At 43.3% G+C, this 20,627-nt stretch overlaps 3 protein-coding genes across 5 annotated transcripts; all 3 read left to right on the plus strand.

The window, feature by feature from the left end:
* Positions 1-3,547: 3,547 nt before the first annotated feature.
* Positions 3,548-6,962, plus strand: LOC131131245 (serine/threonine-protein kinase pim-3-like). Of its 2 annotated transcripts, none has more exons than XM_058075755.2 (6): positions 3,548-3,907; positions 4,158-4,267; positions 4,735-4,785; positions 4,916-5,279; positions 5,404-5,580; positions 6,216-6,962. In XM_058075755.2, the coding sequence occupies exons 1-6, from the start codon at positions 3,832-3,834 to the stop codon at positions 6,386-6,388; spliced, it is 951 nt and encodes a 316-aa protein (XP_057931738.2). In that variant the 5' UTR covers positions 3,548-3,831; the 3' UTR covers positions 6,389-6,962. The 2 variants fall into 2 exon arrangements, with proteins under 2 accessions (XP_057931738.2, XP_057931739.2); XM_058075756.2 differs by lacking the exon at positions 3,548-3,907 and adding an exon at positions 3,951-4,046.
* A 780-nt stretch (positions 6,963-7,742) lies between these two features.
* ftsj1 (FtsJ RNA 2'-O-methyltransferase 1) lies at positions 7,743-10,867 on the plus strand. Its single transcript, XM_058075757.2, has 11 exons — positions 7,743-7,883; positions 8,305-8,433; positions 8,504-8,573; positions 8,665-8,776; positions 8,966-9,044; positions 9,216-9,268; positions 9,347-9,400; positions 9,643-9,745; positions 9,851-9,934; positions 10,423-10,526; positions 10,596-10,867. Exons 2-11 carry the CDS (start codon positions 8,313-8,315, stop codon positions 10,755-10,757), a joined length of 942 nt encoding a protein of 313 aa, XP_057931740.2. The 5' UTR covers positions 7,743-7,883; positions 8,305-8,312; the 3' UTR covers positions 10,758-10,867.
* Positions 10,868-11,036: 169 nt separating this feature from the next.
* Positions 11,037-20,536, plus strand: LOC131131244 (bromodomain-containing protein 1-like). Of its 2 annotated transcripts, XM_058075754.2 has the most exons (12): positions 11,037-11,340; positions 13,635-15,019; positions 15,962-16,118; positions 16,212-16,340; positions 16,438-16,566; positions 16,651-16,963; positions 17,050-17,802; positions 17,880-18,009; positions 18,123-18,253; positions 18,579-18,673; positions 18,923-19,077; positions 19,216-20,536. In XM_058075754.2, exons 2-12 carry the CDS (start codon positions 13,653-13,655, stop codon positions 19,385-19,387), a joined length of 3,531 nt encoding a protein of 1,176 aa, XP_057931737.2. In that variant the 5' UTR covers positions 11,037-11,340; positions 13,635-13,652; the 3' UTR covers positions 19,388-20,536. The 2 variants fall into 2 exon arrangements, with proteins under 2 accessions (XP_057931737.2, XP_057931736.2); XM_058075753.2 differs by lacking the exon at positions 18,579-18,673 and having other exon boundaries at positions 11,039-11,340; positions 19,216-19,378.
* Positions 20,537-20,627: the final 91 nt, after the last annotated feature.

Raw genomic sequence — 20,627 nt, forward strand, 5'->3', positions numbered from 1 at the left:
ATTAGTGCGCAAGTGATAAAACTTGAAAATAAAATGGTAAAAACCATATCACTTAGTAATTTTGTCTTTAATATTAATTGGTTTTATAATGTTAGCCAACATATGAAAGGTTATCATTGCCCTTTTGTTTTTAGTGGTCAACTTCAGTGAATCATACAATATTTTGAGGTCAGAATAAAACTTGTGAATATTTGGATCACTTGACATCACTCTGGATTTATGAATAGGAAAGTTGTCTCATAGAAATGTAAGAGTTAAATAGTTGAAGACTAGTTGGCTTAAATAGTTGAAGAATGGATTCTCTGAACCATTCTGTCATAATAAATAGGATCAATGTTAATATTATTATTGTAACAAATATTAACATATATTGTAAAATATTAACATATATGTTTTAACATATATTTTGGTCATAAGATGTTCAATTTCTGTCCAAACAATCTGATTTTTTTAAATTATAGTTTTTCACATAGTGTTTGTGGAACATGGACTTGTTTCATGTCAGATGTATTGATTATTCCAGACAATCCTTTGTGCAGAGAGTGCATGTTTTTAAGCCAACTTTCATGAATCCAATGCTTGTTTATGGAAATGAGACAGCATAATGGGTAACTTAGAACATTTAAAGTTATAAGTCAATAGAAACACAGACATTTTTTGACCCATTAGATTTTTAGAATATGGTTGACCGTTTCAAAATCAATCCACCTTCAGAGCAATTTCTGATCATTTTATTCCTTTTAATATACTCCGTTTTAGTTTTTCACATGAATTTAAATAGTGTAGTGACACTTTGTCAGAAGCACCACTGGTGCCATGGAGCTCAGGAGGACCAGGATACAAGAGCGCTGCATCCACCTCGCCTGCCAGAGGAGATGCATTCATTGTCGTACACACTTTGTCAGAGGCACCGCTGGTGCCGTGGGGCTCTGAAGTCGGACGTGATGGCGCCATGTTTACTAATTGCAGACAATCTTGGCACAACATCGATAGTGGAAATGTGGTGAATACACATTTGTTGTGGGACTACCATGTTCCAGAAAGTGAGCACTGTGGTTCTCTCCATCAACGTCCGTCATTAAAGCACCTTTCCCGCCAAGACCGTGCTGCTTCTGACTTCAGCAACAGTTTGGCGGATATTTCACGTTCACCAACCAGCTATACCCGTAAGTAAGCTTGCGCTTCTGTGACATCACAAAAGAACAGTTTTGCAAAGCCTTCGGAAGCAAAATTTGTGAGCCATGCCAAACTTCTTTCAGACGTCACTTCCAAGTGCGCAAACCTCATTATCTGAAAGCATAATAAGTCGCCTTGAACAAGAATTCCATTGATTGCTTGCCTGAATTAATAATGCGAGGTCCCCAATACTGATTCCTTGCATGTGAATACAATTTACAATGTAGGTTCAATGTCTCAGCTGCAGTTGAAAACTAAATAAAAGAAATCGGGCAGCCATGCTGAATAATACCTCGTTGAAGTTCAAATTAGGGACGCTCCAGTTGGCCACCGATCAGTATTTCTGTAAAAAATAATTTAATCAGCGATAAATGCCTTTCAATGCCTTTCAATGCCAATCGCAAAGCCAATCACATGGCTAGTACTATTGCAGCCCCAACGATCCTTTCAAGTAGTGTAGTGTCTTGCCCTAACTATTAACGTCTTGGCCAGTGTCGTCCTACCACTGTCCTTCAAAGCAAACACATTTATGTCTGCCCTGTGGAACTTAACTGCCAACACATGCCATAAAAAGGGGTAGCATGTTAGAAAGCTTTAATGCGACATTTGAAGAACAAACCTGATGGAGTATTGTGAGTTTTCTAGGCTCTCACTGTATATTCATCTGTCAAACAGCAGCTAACACAGCCATGTGCAGGCTAAGCTAATAACCCGAAAAATAAGGGAATTTATCATCTGAGATAACCAGCCTTTCTCAATGGTGGAAGACACAGGGTTTTGCTCTCCCACTTACCTGGGAGTAGTGCTAGAGCTCCACCGAAGTATTCTCACATCCTAAGTCTCATTAAAGAAGACATCTCATCCTCTTAAGTTTCACAAGTGATATACAGTGGTGTGTGAAAGTGTTTGCCCCTTCCTGATTTCTTATTTGTCACACCTAAATGTTTCAGTTTAAATATAGTCAATGAAAACACAACTTAACACAAAATGCAGTTTTAAATGAAGCTTTTTATACCCCACTGTTAAAACATAATTAATAACATAATTAACATAATTAATTGAGATCTATCTGTCTGGAAAAGGTCATAAAGCTCTTTCTAAAGCTATGGGACTCCAGCAAACCAAAGTGAGAGCGAAAACATGGAACCCTGCCAGGAGTGGCCGGCCAACCAAAAGTTACCCGAAGAGCACAGCAACGACTCATCCAGAAGGTCACAAAAGACCTCACAACAACATCCAAAGAATTGCAAGCCCCACTTGCCTCAATTAAGGTCAGTGTTCATGACTCCACCATCAGAAAGACACTCGGCAAAAACAGCCAGCTCGGTTCCAAGACCAAAATCACTGCTGAACAAAAATAACATGAAGGCTTGTCCCAATTTCGCCTTGACCTTTGAGCAAAACAAATTAATATTCATCTATGCACCGTATTGTTTACACCTGGAGTGTCCAATGTGCAGTATGGGGGTACCATTTATAGCCTGCAGCTTGTTTTTATCGGCCCTCAGGATATTTAAAAGTAAAATCAATTCATGATTAATGAGATATATAATTACATCCATCCATTTTTTTGTATTTTTCTTAAGGAAGAACATACGTCCATATAATGTCATGTGCCTATTAACCAAGCAAATGCGCTAAGGAAGGAAGTTTTGGTCATGCTTAAAAGGACCAAAACACAGCAACATGTTATCGTGAATAATACAATAATACTAAAAATACTACATGGTTGCAGCATGTATATCAAATCTTTTGGAGGTTTTAATTAGAACATACACGGGAGAGACGTGTGTTCATGCCTCACATAAGGATTGTGGATGATGTGCAAAAAATTTTCAAAATGCAGTATTGCTTTAAACTCATACTTCGGTTAGTTAGTAGTATTGTGGGTTTTTGTGGGGAGGGGGATTTGTTGCAAATTTGACATTTTCATGATCTGACATACTTAGCACTGGATTCTGATTCTAGTCATTGTCGTTGAATTCTAAACTGGGGTGCCCAACTTGGCATTACAAAGGCAATTATTTCTCATCTGTGATTGGTCAAATATTGGTAACGTAACAACATGGCGCTGTGTGATTGGTCAGAGCATATTCGAGCGGCGAACTGAGTCACTATTATATGCTAACATATATCATAATTTGCAGCCAGGTACATTTCATTCAATACATATATTGTACTCCCTTTTCAACGTTTTGACAGAAATTTATTTTTTTTATTTGGTTTTATTTAAATTTGTCGTCAGTGGTGAGCAGCGTCAGCCCCCTCCAGGTATCCCTGCGCTAATCTTACTACGTAAAACTAGTCCACTTACCGTCTTATTGATTTAGCGTGACATTTTATCCACAGAAGACTGGAATTCAGTGTAACTGCCACGACAAACCTCGTTGTCGTTTATCGCATGTTTAACTAAGTCAAAGTCCACGATGTAATTTGCAAGGCTCATCGCGTAAGGATATGCAATGGCTGACTCCGGTTGTAAACATTGACTATACCGGCACAGTAGCGCGCTACGACCAAGATGGCAGTTAGACTCGTGCATATTCACAACCTTCATCTTGTATTTCTCTTCTGAGAAGGGCCGAAAGTTCAACGATTACATAGGAGTCGTTGGGCAAACATTTTGTGTTTTTTTATAGAAAGGAGGCAGGCGTTATGCTGCTCTCCCAGCTTGGCTCATTGCCCACCATGGCGTGCAGCATGGAGCTGCCGCCGGCCAAGCGGCAGCAAGGTAACAACACAACATACCGGCATGCTTGGTGTTCTAACCGTTGATTACGTTATTCAAAGAGATTGTGTTTGGACTTTGCTAGGTGCTTGAGTGGAAAATACAGTCGGTGTTTATTTGCTTTTACAGGAGATGTTTGATGGTATTTTTCAGACTGTTTAATCAAAGTAGTGTTTAAAACATTTCTGTAGCAAACGCGTTGGTTTCTGCTCTCTTTGGTTGATATTCCTTCTACTTTTGTTGTCTCTCGCAGCCAAAAAAGACATGCCAACGTTTGATAACGTGTACCGACTGGAGTCTGTGCTCGGCAGTGGGGGGTTTGGTACCGTCTACTCTGGGGTCCGCATGGCCGACAGCCTGCCGGTAAGAGATGGTTAATAATGAAAAGGGTGCCTTTGTTTTGGTCCTAACACGTGGCCATGGCGCGTCGAGCTGCACGCAAATCGCAACAACACTTCCGGTTTTGACTTTCTTTAGCCTTCTCTCGGTTTATACCATCAAAATGTCCATACACGGTTAACATACTATTTTTTTACAATTTCAACTAATTAGCGCTGCTTATTGTGATAAAAATGTTTCTGCACGACTAATTCGTTAACGTTGAAGTTCGATATTGGGCTTTTATTCTGAAGGCCATGTAGTTTTCGATTGTGCATTATATTGTAGGTCTTTATTAAAAGATGGTTTGTCTTGTTTTCCTAGAGAAGGCGCACGTCTTTTCATTAAGTCTCCGGAAGGAAGGAATGTTGACGTTTAACATGAATTTGACTTGATATTATTGAGTAATTTTGTAATCTTTGTACATATCTCATGTTGCTGTTTCAACCCAGGTGGCAGTGAAACATGTGTGCAGCGACAGAGTGACTGAGTGGGGCTCTTTGGTGAGTGCATGTACTTTTCATTTCAAATACACATTTAAACACAATTAATTGGGGTCACAAAAAGGCCCAACTCTGCCTCCTAGCTTCTTGTAAACCATTGCGGCTGCGATTTGTGTCAATATATCAACAGTGTGACGTTGCTGTTCCACTGGAGATCATCTTGTTGAAGAAGGTGGGTGAGGCGTTTGGTGGCGTGGCTCGTCTCCTGGACTGGTGGGAGCGCCCGGACGGCTGGCTCATAGTGATGGAGCGCCCTGAGTTGGGCCAGGACCTTTTTGACTACATCACAGAGCGTGGCGCTCTGGATGAGGTGGCAGCACGTGGCTTTTTCCGCCAGGTGCTGGAGGCGGTGCGCCACTGCTACACGTGTGGTGTGGTCCACCGCGACATCAAGGACGAGAACCTTCTGGTGGACTTGCGGACTGGACAGATCAAACTCATTGACTTTGGCTCTGGGGCACTGCTCAAAGATGGAATTTACACTGACTTTGATGGTGAGTTCCCGTTACAATCAGGGTTATTACCAAGTACAGTTCACACAGTACAAGGAAGTTGTACCAGTGATCAGTGTTGGAGGCTCTGTCATGACAACAGCTAATGTGCTTCTCTCCTGTCCAGGTACAAGAGTATACAGTCCACCAGAATGGATCCAGCTCAGACGGTACCATGGCCGCTCGGCCACCGTGTGGTCTCTGGGCGTGCTGCTTTATGACATGGTGTGTGGGGACATCCCGTTCCAACAGGATGAGGAGATCCTGAGAGCAAAGCTCTGCTTCAATCGTAGCGTCTCTGCAGGTCAGACAAGCTCTCTTTAAAGGGCCAGTTCTTCCACTATTAACCACGTTAGCCATATTGTACTGAGCAGTCAGGACAGGAACATGTACCACTTTAATATCTTAGAATCCGTTCATTTCCTGTTCTATGGTATGTGGAGTTCATTTTGTGAGTCATTTTAGTGTGACTTATGCCAGTTTAAGTTGTGGACTTTCTGGCTTGTCATGTGATGGCGATGGTGATGGTAGCGGTTTGATTGTGTACTGTGATCAGATTTTCCTGCTCCTGGAAGCCCCCCCCCCCCCCCCCCCCTCTTTTTTTTTTTTAAATTTTTTTATGAATACCATTTCAGGGCACCTGGAGCATTGTTTCTGTATGGATGAAAGGCTGAAACCATCTTTTTGTTTTGTAATTTAGCTACTGGCACTTCAATATTTAAAAAAAAAAAAGTAATTTAAATTGCATGACTGTAGAAATATACCACTCTAGCCTGAGCTTTAAAATGTGGTGGAAACACAAACCACACAGGGCCACCGGAACCTTTTAGTTCCAGGAACAAATTTTACCAGGAACTAAGTTCCCGAACCTTAAGTGGAAAAGGGGCTAATGATTTTGTTGTCGACTCTTGAACGAAGCCTTCTTCTTTCGTTTGACAGAATGCCGGCAGCTGATTGGCTGGTGTCTTAGCCTGAAGCCTCATGACCGTCCAACCCTGGAGCAGATCTTCCTCCATCCATGGGTGACGTTTCACAGCGGCAACGAGGAGGAGAGCGCCACACTTCACGCCGTCACAGCTGACCCCTCATCATCATCTCAGGAATGCATCTGATTTGTCTGTCAAACAGCGGAGGAGCATCAGGTGGATGTTCTCAGGCTCTGGAGATGTGTAGAATGTTCCTATAGAGCCAACCTTCCAACCCAAATGAGCTTTAAGCGAACACTGAACATTTTTAGTCACAAAACAATCCAGTCATATTCCTCCTGAGCTCTCCTGCGATGACATAGTCTGATGATAGTCTTCTTTATCCATTAAGCTTTTTCTGTTGACCAGAAAAAAACAGTCCAAAAATGTTGAAGCTGACAAATGCTGTAGTGTTTCTCATTCACTGTATTTCACTACAGTCTTTTTGTACCTTTTTTTTTGTCCCTGTCTGTTCCTCACGCACAGCCAATGCAATGATACAGTTTTGTATTGAGTATATATTCTATTTGCTTTTTATATGTGCATATTTTGTACAGTTTTTTTTTAATTTATAGAGAGAACATTCCTCACTCTTATTTATATTTTCACTTTTCTGAAAGACTTTTGTTTTGATAATGTTTTTGTTTTAGTCTTGCTGAGCTGCATGTTTTTTTTGTTCGGCCTGATTCCAGTTTTGAAATACAAAGTTACAGTGACAGAAGAAGAAAAGAAAAAAGAAGAAAATATTTTTGTTATACATCTTTCTAATTAAACAATTTTGTATGAAAAGTGATTTCTTCTCAAAGTTTTTAATTATACAAGTGGTGGATAAAAGTCATTAAAACGCTTGGCATATTTCAGAGATTTCAGCTGTTTTAGTTGAATTAAAATACCCATTAAAAAATGAAATATCTACCAAGTCATCAAGTGCTGCTATTGTGACTGCAAAAGTTGGACATACAAAATATGTACATTAAAAGTGGATAGAAACAATAATTTCATTTTATGAATTAATTGAAATACCTGTGAAATTAAATATTTACAGAATACAGTGCCATTGTGTGGCCACATCTTGGCAATACAGAAATTCACAATCTAAGTGTCTTGATGTCTAGTTTTTAAAAATGGAGGCCATAAGCCGAAACAAACAAACTAAACGCTGTAACGTCATTGAGTGTCGTTAGATTATCAACAAATGCTTTTTATTTGCCGTACTAGATCCGCTGTGGCGACTCCGTGATCAGGAAAAAGCCAAAAGAAACAAACAAAATTGTATGTAACGTGATTTTTTTGTCGCAACATTGCCAACTTATACTTTTTATTAGCCCGTACGTCATTCGCTGGCTGTTCTTTCTAAACAGGCGCATTCAAGACACCTGATTCTTGGAAGCTTCTTTCCACTCGGAAGACAACGTGAACGCGTTTCTTTTGCAGTCTAAGTAAACCGTAGAAAATGAATGAAGATTGCAGCGTCGGGTACAATGTGTTGCTCTAAGGTGCTGTTTCATGTATGAGCTATAGGGGGCAGTCAGGTGCAGCTGATTGGTTAGAACAAGCGTTTTGGAAGAAAGGGGGTAGATTAAGAAGAGAAGGAAGTGCTGCTGCACTGTTCACATGTGTAGCTAAGTCTGCCTACAAGACAGTAAGTGGTTTATGTTGCTTTTGAAAATAAATGGCAGTAATTCAGCCGCCATTGCAATATTTTAGTGACGTGTGTTTATTGATGTAATTTTAGTGATACTGTTAAAACACGGCATACTGTGAATAAATATAGGATCATCAGCTGTTGGTCGCTGACGCCAAACAATGAATGTTTTGTTTTCTTCTCATAAAGCGTCAAAAGAGTAATTTTGACGTATTAACCGTCTCTAGCGTTTATTCTTAGCAAATATGATGTACGAATTATTAAATATCGGCTAACGTAGCCAGATGTTCGTGTTTTTGTACATTGTGTCATGTAACGTGTCACTTGTATTATCAATGTTACCAAATGTTTACATTTGTTAATTATCTGATAACTCATAACTTTCATTTTAATATAATTCACTTCTGTACTGTCTCAGAATACAGGATGGGTCGCTCGTCCAAAGACAAGCGGGACATTTACTACCGTCTGGCCAAAGAGGAGGGATGGAGAGCAAGGAGTGCCTTCAAGCTGTTGCAGTTGGATGAAGAGTTCAGTCTGTTTACAGGTGAGATGCAAATTATTGAACATACGGCTAAATAAATAAATTTGTTACGTTTGTGTGTTGTCAATTTTAGGTGTGAACAGAGCTGTGGATCTCTGTGCAGCTCCTGGCAGTTGGAGTCAGGTTCTCAGTCGAAAACTAAGGCAAAGTGTCAAAGATCAACTGGTTAATTGCTATCAACAGGTTGGCGACCCCTGATTCAGATGTAATCTTCCTCATGTTTTTGGTGTTTAGAGGTCGCGAAGATAAATGTGCAGAGGGCAAAGAAGTGAAGATTGTGGCAGTGGACTTGCAGGCCATGGCTCCTCTTCCAGGAGTCACGCAGATTCAAGGAGACATTACAAAGGTGAAGACTTTTTTTTGCCAATATCACACTGAATGTCTACACCCATTCTTCCATTCTTTAGTTCTTTTGTTTGTCACACCAATAGCATTGAATTTGCGGTAATTGTTTTTTTCCTTTGTCATTGCTGCAAAGATTGGGATTAGAGCGTCTCATAACATCAGCATGATGTCAAACTCATCTCTGTCTCAGGTGTCAACAGCTGAGGAGATAATTCGTCACTTTGAGGGTCAGCCAGCAGACTTGGTGGTGTGTGATGGCGCTCCAGACGGTGAGAACCTCCCCCATTTTTTTTCTGCGATTGGCTGGCGACCAGTCCAGGGTGTACCCTGCCTCTCACTGAAAGACAACTGTGATAGACTCCATCATACCCGCAACCCCAGTGAGGACAAGCAGTACAGAAAATGGATGGATGAATATGTTTTTTTTCCTGTTTCCATAGTGACCGGGCTCCATGACGTGGATGAGTACATTCAGGCTCAGCTGCTGTTGGCTGTGAGTAGGGATGTTGTGATTTTATCAACATGGTAGTCTTAATGACAAATTAACTGCTTTTCTTTGTTTTCGCTTCAGGCGCTGAACATCACCACTCATGTCCTTAAACCAGGAGGAACATTTGTAGCCAAAGTGAGTTGAGCTTACTTTTATTGAATTGTTTATTCACAGCACTTATTACATTAATAATTCACTGGTAATTAATGTAGATTTCACTCTAAATGTTACTTAAAACATGGCCTGTAGCTCACATTTAAAAAGCCTTGTCCACAGTTTGGCCCAGAACAGGTTGTTTCTGTTTCCATTGTTTCCAATATGATGTGCGCAATATCACAGTGGACTGTATTAACCTCTCATTGTTTGGGCTGCCACAGATCTTTCGAGGAAAAGATGTAACTCTGCTGTACTCTCAGCTAAAAATCTTCTTCGGTGGTGTGACGTGTGCCAAACCTCGAAGCAGCAGGAACTCTAGTATTGGTCAGTCACAACCACTCCTCAACATTAAAAGCAAAGTTTTTAAATGCTTACTTTACAAAATGTGCTGTATTTTACGACATATATTATCTTTCTGCTTGTGTGTAGAAGCGTTCGTAGTGTGCCAGAATTACTGTCCTCCAGAAGGCTACGTCCCCAACATGTCCAACCCATTGCTGGATCATTCCTACGGTAACTACCAGCAATTTTTTATAAACAAATACACATTCTCCAGTCTCCATGTATCCCTTTCTCATTGTGATTAAAAGCTAACCATGATATATCAGTTTTCAGTACAGTACATTACAGTTGCATACGCATAATAATACACAGTGCTTTCTGGCAGTGTGTATTATGAATGAAAATTGTTAGTTTTGTACAGACACACTTTTTGTACCGGATGTCATAAGACTATGTGCTGGGTGTTGAATGCCTCATTAGGCGTTTAAACATTATATTCAACATGGCCGCCACCTTTCTGTCAGTCTGCCCCAGTCCAGCTGTGGCTATATGAAGTATACCACTACCACCAGTGTGTGACTGAGGAGTGAATTAATATTGGGTTCAATGTGGAGCACTACCTTGAAAAGCACTATATACATATAATCTATTATAAATCTAATCCATTACTGTGACAACCACCCTTCTGATAATTCTATACTGTATATTTTTTAAACCAGATGTGGACTTCAACCAGTTACAAGGCCCAAACCGGATCATCGTACCTTTTCTGGCATGTGGAGACCTAAGCGCCTTTGATTCAGACAGAACCTACCCTCTGCAAGTAAGGTCATATTTTTATGACCAACTCTCAAAAACCTGAAATGGCTCTGATGTTTTTGCTCTTCCTCAGCTGGATGCTGGCAAAGAGTACCAGTATACCCCCCCGACCCAACCGCCCATCAGCCCCCCTTACCAGCAGGCCTGCCACCTCCGTAAAAATAACATGCTTTCCAAAGAGGATTCTCCGTCAATGTGTCCAAACCAAAGCAAAGATAAGGTTGATGCCAACTGACAAGGCAGACAATTATTTCCTTCATCAATGAGATGTTTTAATTGCTAAAATTGTTTAAATGTGTTTTAGTGCATAATAAATGTGTATTACAGTGAAGAGTAATTTTATTTTTAACACAAAATCATCAGATATTTGAAGACAATTATTTACACTGTTGACCACAATGTTATAAACATTTTACTACTTGTGGTTATATATTTTATTTACCCTTAAGGGTACTTTTTAGAATCAAAATTGTTGTGGAACTGCCTGGTCTTCACTTCCTGGTTTGGGTTCGTACGCGTGACGTCATGACGCAAGGCGTAACAGCCGCATTGTTGTTGGGGAAGACAAGCTCGGCCTGAGCGGCGGAGCACTGCAACGGTCTGTAACGAGATCCATTCCGGTGGAATTGTACTCCTCCAAAACGTCTCTGTCGCCCTGGATACTCGCCGGCCACCTTCACTGTTCATTCGGTTCAGCGCGAACCGCGGCAGCCGTTTGACGAGCGGACTGGATGTGGATTTAACTGCCGCTTCGCTCCGCAGGCCGCGCCGCCATTGCTGCTGCTCCTCTTATAAGCCCAGTTCTTGAAAATACTGAGGTAAGTTCAACAGTGCTGGTAAATCGTTCTTTAAATGATACAGCCAGTGACAGTACCCGTGGTTGTAGTTAAAAACATACCACACATATCTGAGAATGTAACAACTTTGAAAGCCCAGGCAGTTTTCTTGATGTGTTAGACGCCATATTTCCTCCCCCTCTACTCCTTGCAGGCTAATCGTAGCAAGCAAGCTAACTCTGGACGTGGTGTCCTAAAGCGTCTTTCAAAACATTTGCATTGACTTTTCATCTTATAAAACACGCAATCAACTCGTCTGCAAATACGTTGCAATTGAACATGGGACGAAAAACGAGCGCAGCGACAATTTCGCCCAAACCTCTTTTGCGGTGTACGTTAGCAGAGCGGACGTTAGCCACTGCTACCAGTCGCTTGACCACAGCCAGTCAGAAAAGATCAGCAGCTGCAGTCGAGTTGAATGAGCTGCTCGGAGGCTCGCTGTAGTCGGTGTGAAGGTGCTGTGCTCCCGGTGTCTTTGTTTCATTCATCCAGCCAGAATGTCAACGTCTCTGCTCCACATTCAGCTGACACCTCACTGCAACTTCACTGAACAATGCTTTAAAGTTACCAGTAGAATTATTCAGAATTACAGCACGGAAATACACTTTTCCAATTTATTTTAAGGCCTTGATGTTGAGACAAATGCAAACACCAGGGCATGATGAGGAGTAACATAAATCCACCCCTCCAGGCTTCCAGACCACTGCTCACAATACACTAGGCATTTGTTATGAATTTGGGGTCTGGGGATCTAGGGCACATCCGGCACCTAAAGTACTGAGGATTGTAGTCAATCATGCACACAACCTCAGAAGCCGACCATGACTGTACCATGTGACTGACACTGCGTTTATGACCTGTTTCATTTATGTGTGAATTCAGAACAAGATGCTGAACTGAAATTGGTCTTGCTCGATTGTCTGTCATTTTAAAGTTATCGCCTCCCATGTTTTCTTTTTGTTTCACTCAATAGTCCTTTGCTATAATTGTAATGCATTTGATTGACTTGGATTTATTCCACTATTTGAAAACTAAAGCAGGACAAAATTTTGTTTAAAAAAAAAAACTTTCGGCCAAAGAAAGTCTGAGCTCCCTACTAACTTTTTTTATACTAGGGACACAATGGCTTCTAACTTAAAAAATTCGGAGTGCAGGCAGAAAATGTAGGGGCGCACACTAAAATCGCAAAACATTCACATTTCCTTTTTTCACTTTATTACTGATAAATGCCATTAACTCCAATACCACCACATTTTCCACACACATTGGCCCGCTTTCTTCTTCTTTGGTGTTTGCCTTCTTTTATTACAGGTGTCAGTTGGCAAAGTATGTAATTTGTGCATTACTGCCAACTACTGGGCTGAAGTGTGGAGCAGAAGTTAGTCAGCAACAAAAAAATAGTCAATAAATAATATCAGCAAATTAACTGGAAGGGTTGCAAACTTCCGCAAAAATAAATAAGGGACACTTTATTGGGTTGGTTTATTGTACATTGTTAATATGTATATCATATTTTTTTCATGGGAGAATTAGTTTAAGTGTGCTTGTATCCTTCTGCTGCTGTAACACCAAATTTCCCCAATGTGGGATAAATAAAGTACAATCTAATCTAATCTTTGCTTTAATTGTGTAATTGTCTAAATGCCTGGTTTAGAGTAATACTAATATATAGGAAAATGTTCAATAATATTTTATTGATTTTTATTGAAAAAAACCCCTTCTGTTAGAAATCTGTCCTGCTTAAACATTCAAAATGTGTGGTCATTATCTTTATGCTATTTTGTGGACATAATGATGGTAGAAAAGTCAATTGCAAAGTCGAATGCAATTGAAATGTGAGCGATCACAAACATTGATCATTACTTTTATATGGTTTGCATTCTAAAGTAGATAAAAATTTGCCTCAATGTCTCATATTTTACTCACAAAATGTGACCATTTAGTCGCAGACTGGAGACCTGAAATCGAACGAGCCTCTGCACTGCAGAGAAAAAACATACTTTAATGAAGGAACTAGGATGCAAAGGCAACAAGGATTTCCTGTTTCACAGAGGAAACCCGAGTGTTAGGAATTTATGGTCATTGTCGTCCAGGTGTAAGAACAACACTGATCCGTGTTGCAAATGCACACAGCTGAACAGTTCCTATGGTTACAGACACGCCCCCTCCCCTAAGCCCTCAATAGTAAAGCTGATGGTGATCTCAGATATGTCTGCTTCACTGTGTGCTTGCTACTAGGCCACAGATTCACTCACCAGTACTCCTCTGCTTCCCAGCATTCTCACGGAGTCAGCATGAAGAAGAAAGCGCGACATCAGCGCCCAGCGGCGCTGAAAAGGGAGTCTTCACCCATCAAACCGTCACCCAACCGGGAGACCCTGACATACGCGCAGGCTCAGCGGATGGTGGAACTGGAAGTGGACGGCCGTGTCCACCGACTGAGCATCTATGACAAGCTGGACATCATCACCGATGACGACCCCACGGCTCAGGAGATCATGGAGTGCAACAGCAACAAAGAAAACAGTGAGAAGCCCCAGCAGGTCCTGGTGCGGTCTGTGCGCCTCAAAAACAACCAGCAGAAGAAGAATGCAACGTTGACGCCACCACCCGGTGACAGCCATACCAGCCCCAGTGGCCTGCTGGAACCTAAAGTTAGAACAGTGGAGTACAATCTACCGGTGGTTCCAAAAAGGCCTGCGGTGTACTACAAGTACACAGAGCGGACAGCGGAGGAGCTGGATGAGGAGGTAGAATATGACATGGACGAGGAGGACTATGCCTGGCTGGAGATCCTCAACGAGAAGAGGAAGAGTGAGGGCATCAGCCAGGTGTCCAACAATCTCTTTGAGTTCCTTATGGACCGCTTTGAGAAGGAATCGTACTTGGCCACACAGGGTCAGAGCGACCTGCAGTCACTGGTTGACGAGGACGCTGTCTGCTGCATTTGCATGGATGGAGACGGAGCCGACAGTAATGTGATCCTCTTCTGCGACTCCTGCAACATTGCAGTACATCAGGAGTGTTATGGCGTGCCGTACATCCCGGAAGGCCAGTGGCTGTGCCGCCCCTGCCTTCAATGTCCATCACAGCCCGCCAAGTGCATCTTTTGCCCCAACCGAGGTGGCGCCTTAAAGAAGACTGATGATGACCGGTGGGGCCACGTGGCATGTGCCCTGTGGGTGCCCGAGGTTGGTTTCTCCGATACAGTATTCATCGAGCCCATTGACGGCGTACGCAACATCCCGCCCGCCCGCTGGAAACTGACATGCTACCTATGTAAGGAGAAAGGGGCGGGGGCATGTATCCAGTGCGACAAGATGAACTGTTACACTGCCTTTCACGTCAGCTGTGCGCAGAAGGCTGGCCTTTTCATGAAAATGGAGCCCGTAAAGGAAGTGACAACGTCTGGTGCCACCAGTTTCTCAGTGAAAAAGACAGCCTACTGCTGCAGCCACACACCCGAAGGCTGTGACCGCCGACCGCTCAACATCTACGAGCAGCCGCACCCGAAAAATGGCGCCTGCCACAAGAAGAGCAACAGGCGAGGCAAGATTCGGGCAAAGTCCTGGCAAAAGAAGAGGAGTAAACGAGGGGAGCCAGAACCTGAACCTGATCCTGAGGCTCCTAGCACATCTGGGCCCAGCATCACTGCTTCAAGGTAGGCGAGTCTGTCATGCATTGTCAATAGGATTGGGTTATATGTTTTTGTGATATATCAGATATATAATGAAATTCATAATAATTTAATAAAACATATATATGTTAATTAACAATTAAATACTTATATACAGAGTTTTGTATACAAAACTAAAAAACCTTAACCCAAAAAATAATGAAGCTTACCTATGGCACTGTGTAGACAGTATGTCCAAAGCAAGCCAGTTGTTGAGGGGAGCTTCTTTCACAACATTAGATCAACTATCAGTAGTTCACACACTTGTTTCTTCTCATCTAAGTTCCATTCCCAGAGAAACTCCTTCAACTCACCTTCCATGTTTTCATGTGTGGTTTCCCCTCTGGGAAAAAAATGCAGTCGGTAGTTATGTATTGGACCGTGTAGCTAATATATGGTTGAGTCACTTTGCTACTTCACGGCTGTTCTCCATCTGCTCTATCGAAAACAAAACCATTTCCATAATACGGAGGTAACGCTGCGTTTAGCAACAATTTGTTTGTTTATAGACTCTCATTTTCTCTTGAGATTTCTGTAATGTAAAGTGCAATATAAATAAAATGTATTATTATTATTTTTTTTTTGGTTGTTTTGTTGTTTGGTCCTCTTTCTCCACTGTTGCTGGACCATGCTAGTGCAGTGCTAGATATGAAGCATCAATACAGTGCGCCATGGTGTGCAGTCACAGGGAAAACATGTCATCAACTCTGACTCTGTCTGAAAATATAATTGCTACCGGTATACGTCATTTTCTTATCAACAGAAGGATTGATACAGGTATCTAAAAATGTCGCCCAACAACCCAAAGTCTCCGTATTTCTGAAACTTGAACTCTCCACTTTTTTTACTTTTTTTCCTCAGCACATTAGAAGTCTTTCCACCATGTGATATCCAGTGTTGTGATGAATGTATCTCTCTTTGCGGCAGTTTCGACACCATTTTGAACCAGGTAGCTGTTCAGAGGAAGCGTCCTTTTGCTGAGCAGGTGTTGAGCTACTGGGTCCTGAAAAGGCAGTCCAGAAACAACGTGCCGCTGATCCGGCGCTTGCAGGCAAACCCGCAGGTGCCTAAGTCCAGGCAGGCGGTGAGTCACGCAGAGACATGTCTGTTTTAGGTAATATCACCTTCTCTGTCGACGTATTCTTTTCAACGGGTTCCTTCCATGTGCTTCCTTCAGGATCGTGCAGAAGCCAACCAGGCACTGAAGGAGCAGCTGAAGGAGTGGCATCGCCTCCGACATGACCTGGAGCGAGCTCGCCTGCTGCTGGAGCTCATCAGGAAGCGAGAGAAGCTTAAGAGGGAGGAGGTAGAGTCCCTGCACCATCATAATATCACAGAAGATCACACTGGGCCATCATGCCGTCCGCTCTTATTTTATGTAGTGACATAATGTGTTCCTTCAGATGAAGCTGCAGCAATCAGTGCTAGAGGTCCAGTTGACCCCCTTCAACATCCTGCTGAGAGCAGTGCTCAGTCAGCTGCAGGAAAAGGATCAGAACAACGTCTTCGCTCTGCCCGTCAGCACCAAGGAGGTCAGGAACAACACCCCCATCCCAATGACCTCAACTTAACTTCATGATGTCAACTGCTTCATCATGGCTGAACCCATTCTGCAGGTGCCGGACTACTTGGACCACATCAAGAACCCCATGGACTTCTCCACCATGAGGAAGCACATCGACAGCCACTGCTACCGCAGTCTGGATGAGTTTGAGGCCGATTTCAACCTCATCATTGCCAACTGTATGAAGTACAACGCCAAGGACACGTTCTTCTACAGGGTGGCTCAGAGGATGCAGGAACATGGGGGGGCCATCCTCCGCAGGGCCCGCAAAGAGGCAGAGAGAATCGGCTTCGACTTCCCCAGCGGATTGCTTCTGGCTGAGGCACCGAAAATAGAGCCACCCCCTCCTTTCTCCTGGGAGGAAGGTAAGTCCTTTTAGCATCAAATAGCGTCAAATATGGTTTAGTTGAAGAATTTGTAAGATATAGACCCTTGTGATTTATGGGACTAGTGGATCGCCTCCTGAGCCCCGCCTACCGCCAGCTGACCCCATTGGAGGATCAGCTAAAGGAGCTGCTGGAGAAGCTGGACCTGAGTAAGGCGATGAAGAACAGTCCATCACGCAGTAAGAGGCTCAAACTGCTCAAGAAGACCATCATGGAGGTTCGTAGTGAAATAAGTCTGAAGGCATCTCATGCGCCACCACGACCCACGGCATCAGAACTGAACCCGTCGCATGATCCAGCCCTCACCCAGCCAGCAGAGCAACCACAACCTGAACCTCCAGCATCTTCCAGTGCCCTAGAAGAGAACTCAACCCCTCCAACTTTAGAGCTGCTATCATCGTCACAGCCAGAAGAAGCCCTGCCCACAAACTTAGAGCCACCCTCCTTAAAGCCCGTGGACCACGCCCCCATGGAACTGGATAGCAATGGCACGTCTACCTCAACTACCTCAGTGCCCCATGACAAGCTCAATGGACACCTCCCTGATTCGCTGCTCCCCAACAGCAACTTTCCCAACGAAGCCTCTGGCGCCAGCAACCGAAGGACTAACGTCCTCTTTCGGAAATCCAAAAGCACCAGTCCACAGAAACCTCCCAAGATTCCAGAGGTGTCCCCTTTGCCACCACTGGGGGCCAAAACATTCCTGTCTGTGGTTATTCCTCGACTGGAGACGCTCCTCTTGCCGAAGAAGAGACCGAGGAGTGGCAGTGTCGACTGTGAGGAAGATGAAGAGTCGCCAATCAAGCGTTTGGGCACAGGTATACCCTCCTGAAAACATGTCCAAAAACTGTTCCAACAAGGAGCCCAACACTTGTTTCTTTTTATGTCTCTGCAGGGATCACCAACGGTTTTGTGGTGGAACAGGAAGAGGAGGATGTCTCACCACCTCGGCTACTGGAGCCTCGCCGCCGCTGCGCCTCCGAGTCAAGCATCTCTTCAGCTGGCAGCGTTCTATCAGGAACCAGGTGAGTTGTCACCTAACCACCCACAACAACTCCAACCCCCCCTTGCATGTTTGTCTGCTTCTCTGGTCCATGGGGTCTCACAACTGACACAGAACCCATCCCTTTTGTTTCAGCACTGTTGTTGTTCCGAAAAATGCCAAAGGGCGGCAGGCCGTGGCTCGACGCAACACCGTGGACGACAAAAGTAGTCTGACGTCCTGCACTGAGAACGCCGAGTTGAGCAGGGCCGTAAAAGTCTCGTCAGGTGGGTGGAGCACGGAGTGATACCTGATGAGTGTGTGGCAGGCTGGAACTGCTCAGCTCTTTCCTTCGCTATTGACCAGACTGACAAGAATAATTCAGACAAAGGGAGATGCGATTTCTGGAAATATTTACCACAGTTATACAATGAAGAAGCTCGCTCGGTTGGAGTGAAGGTTAAAGGTGAAATTCCAGCTTGTTCCTCTCAATGAAAGTTAACGTCTTCTTGAAACCCCTTGTCAAGTCAGCATCCTTCCTCTGAGTGTATGTGGTGTGCTCGTGTGTTGTTGCAGTGAATCCTTCGTAATTGACTTGTGTTGTTCCTGTAGAGGTGTGGAAGCCCTCCGCTGCCTTCCCATTTGTTCTGGAGCCTCTTAAGCTAGTTTGGGCTAAATGTAGTGGATATCCCTCCTATCCCGCCTTGGTGAGTGAGTGTCAGCCACTCTGTGCCACCATGTGTCATTACCCATCAGCCCCTGTGCCATTGTGCGTGCTGTAGCTTGTGATTAGTTGCCACGGCCTTGCGGGAACCTTCAGATCGTCGTGATGCTTTGCTCCAGAGTGTCTGCATGCTTGTTCCTCCAGATGTGGACTTCTCCTCCTCCTCCTCTGCGGCCTCCACCTTGGACTCCCAAGCTTGCTCACTCTGTCCCACTTTTCAATGTCTCCCCAGATCATGGACCCCCGAGCACGGAGGACGAGGCCCCGGTACAACGGGGCGGAACTTCCTCACCCACCACAGGACGTGCTCCGAGTCGGAGAGCGGATGCAGTTCAGGTCCGCAGAGAAACTCTTCCTCGTCCACTTCTTCGACAGCAAGCGCAGCTGGTGAGCAACCTGACGAGTCACAATGGAGGTCCATGTTTGTTGAAGAAGTCTCATTGATCTAGCACAACAAAACAATTGGTCCTGACTTCATATCAGACTGAAAATCCGTCATCATGCCTCTTGTTTCCTTCTCATCAGGCAATGGCTTCCTAGATCCAAGATGGCTCCCTTCGGGATCGATCAGACACTTGACAGGCTTAAGCTGCTGGAGTCTCGCCGCTCCAGCCTGCAGAAGTCCGTGCAGCTCGCCTTCGACCGTGCTATGAACCACCTGAATGGCGTCAGTGGGCTAGAACAGAGTGACGACTGAATGCCATCGTCATTCATCATTCTCGCTCTCCGTTGTCTCGTCAGCGTTTGGTTTGGAATGCCGCAGAGACGTGCCTCATACGCACAATGTTCCCTTCTGAAATACTGTAGCCACCATCGTTGTTTTGTCAAAGAGCTATGCAATGACACGATTCGCTTGGCAGGAGAAAGACTCATTAAAAGAAAAGTAAGGCCGTGGCGACTGAATGTGTCAATTTGACCTCCGACTTCTTCACATGTGCTGCAAGGCTGCTGCAACAATATCACTGCCACGACAATGTGTGTGTGTGTGTGTGTGTGTGGGGAGGGCAGCAGCTCGTGTAAATAAAGCGAACATGGCCTGACACTAATTTATTCACTCCCTCACTCGTTCATTCAAACGCGGTCTTCCGCTGGTGCTATCTTTCATACTGTAACAGACTTTTTTTTCCTTCTTTTGTAAGTTATTAACTGGTCAAGCTATGACTTCTCATTTATGGCATTAATTTTGTTTTTATTTTATAATGAATGTTGTTTTTTACAGGACTACTTGTTTGTACATATTTATAAGAAATCTATAGAGATGCGATCGTAGTTTCAAAACGGCGTGTCGTTCACAACAAAACCAAAAAAAATATCTGCCTCTCACCATTTCCTCATGATTTTTATTTTAACTTTTGGAGTAGTGTTTTTGGGCCTTTTGTGTGTGTGTGTGTATGTGTGTTTGTGCGTGCGCATCGTGGGGCATTCATGTCTTCAGTAAAACATCACAAATGGTCTTTTCCAGCTGCAGGATAGAGAAGAATGTGCCTGTGCTTATTTATTGTAAAGCAGATCATGTATATGCATCACTTTATAGAGAGACTATAGTGAGGAAATAGCTGAGGCACACTCCTCTTCCTCAGCTCCTTTTTTCTTTTTCAACTAGCGCTGAGGTAATAGTGTGTGTCTTTTATTTTGAAAAGGATATACGGTATAGTGATGGGTAGACTTCCTTTTCCCCTACTCCCCACCTTGGATATATGGTTGTTGTGTGTAAATAGCTTTGGTACATTAGCTGGTTTTCTGGGAATAAAAAAGTAATAGTTAATGGGAGTGGAAACCAGCTGACTTGCTGGCATTTTTTTATACTAAAAACACTGAAAAATTAAAATATGTATTGAATCACTGACTGTGTTTGCTGCTTTACCTTTTCTTAAAAAAAATAAAAATAACCAGCCAAATTTACATATGAAAATGTTATACTCTGGGGGACAATAATA

The sequence above is a fragment of the Doryrhamphus excisus genome, linkage group LG1 (assembly GCF_037039965.1).
Source record: "Doryrhamphus excisus strain RoL-2023G ecotype Guam linkage group LG1, RoL_Dexc_Guam_v1.1, whole genome shotgun sequence".
NCBI classification, from domain to species: domain Eukaryota; kingdom Metazoa; phylum Chordata; class Actinopteri; order Syngnathiformes; family Syngnathidae; genus Doryrhamphus; species Doryrhamphus excisus.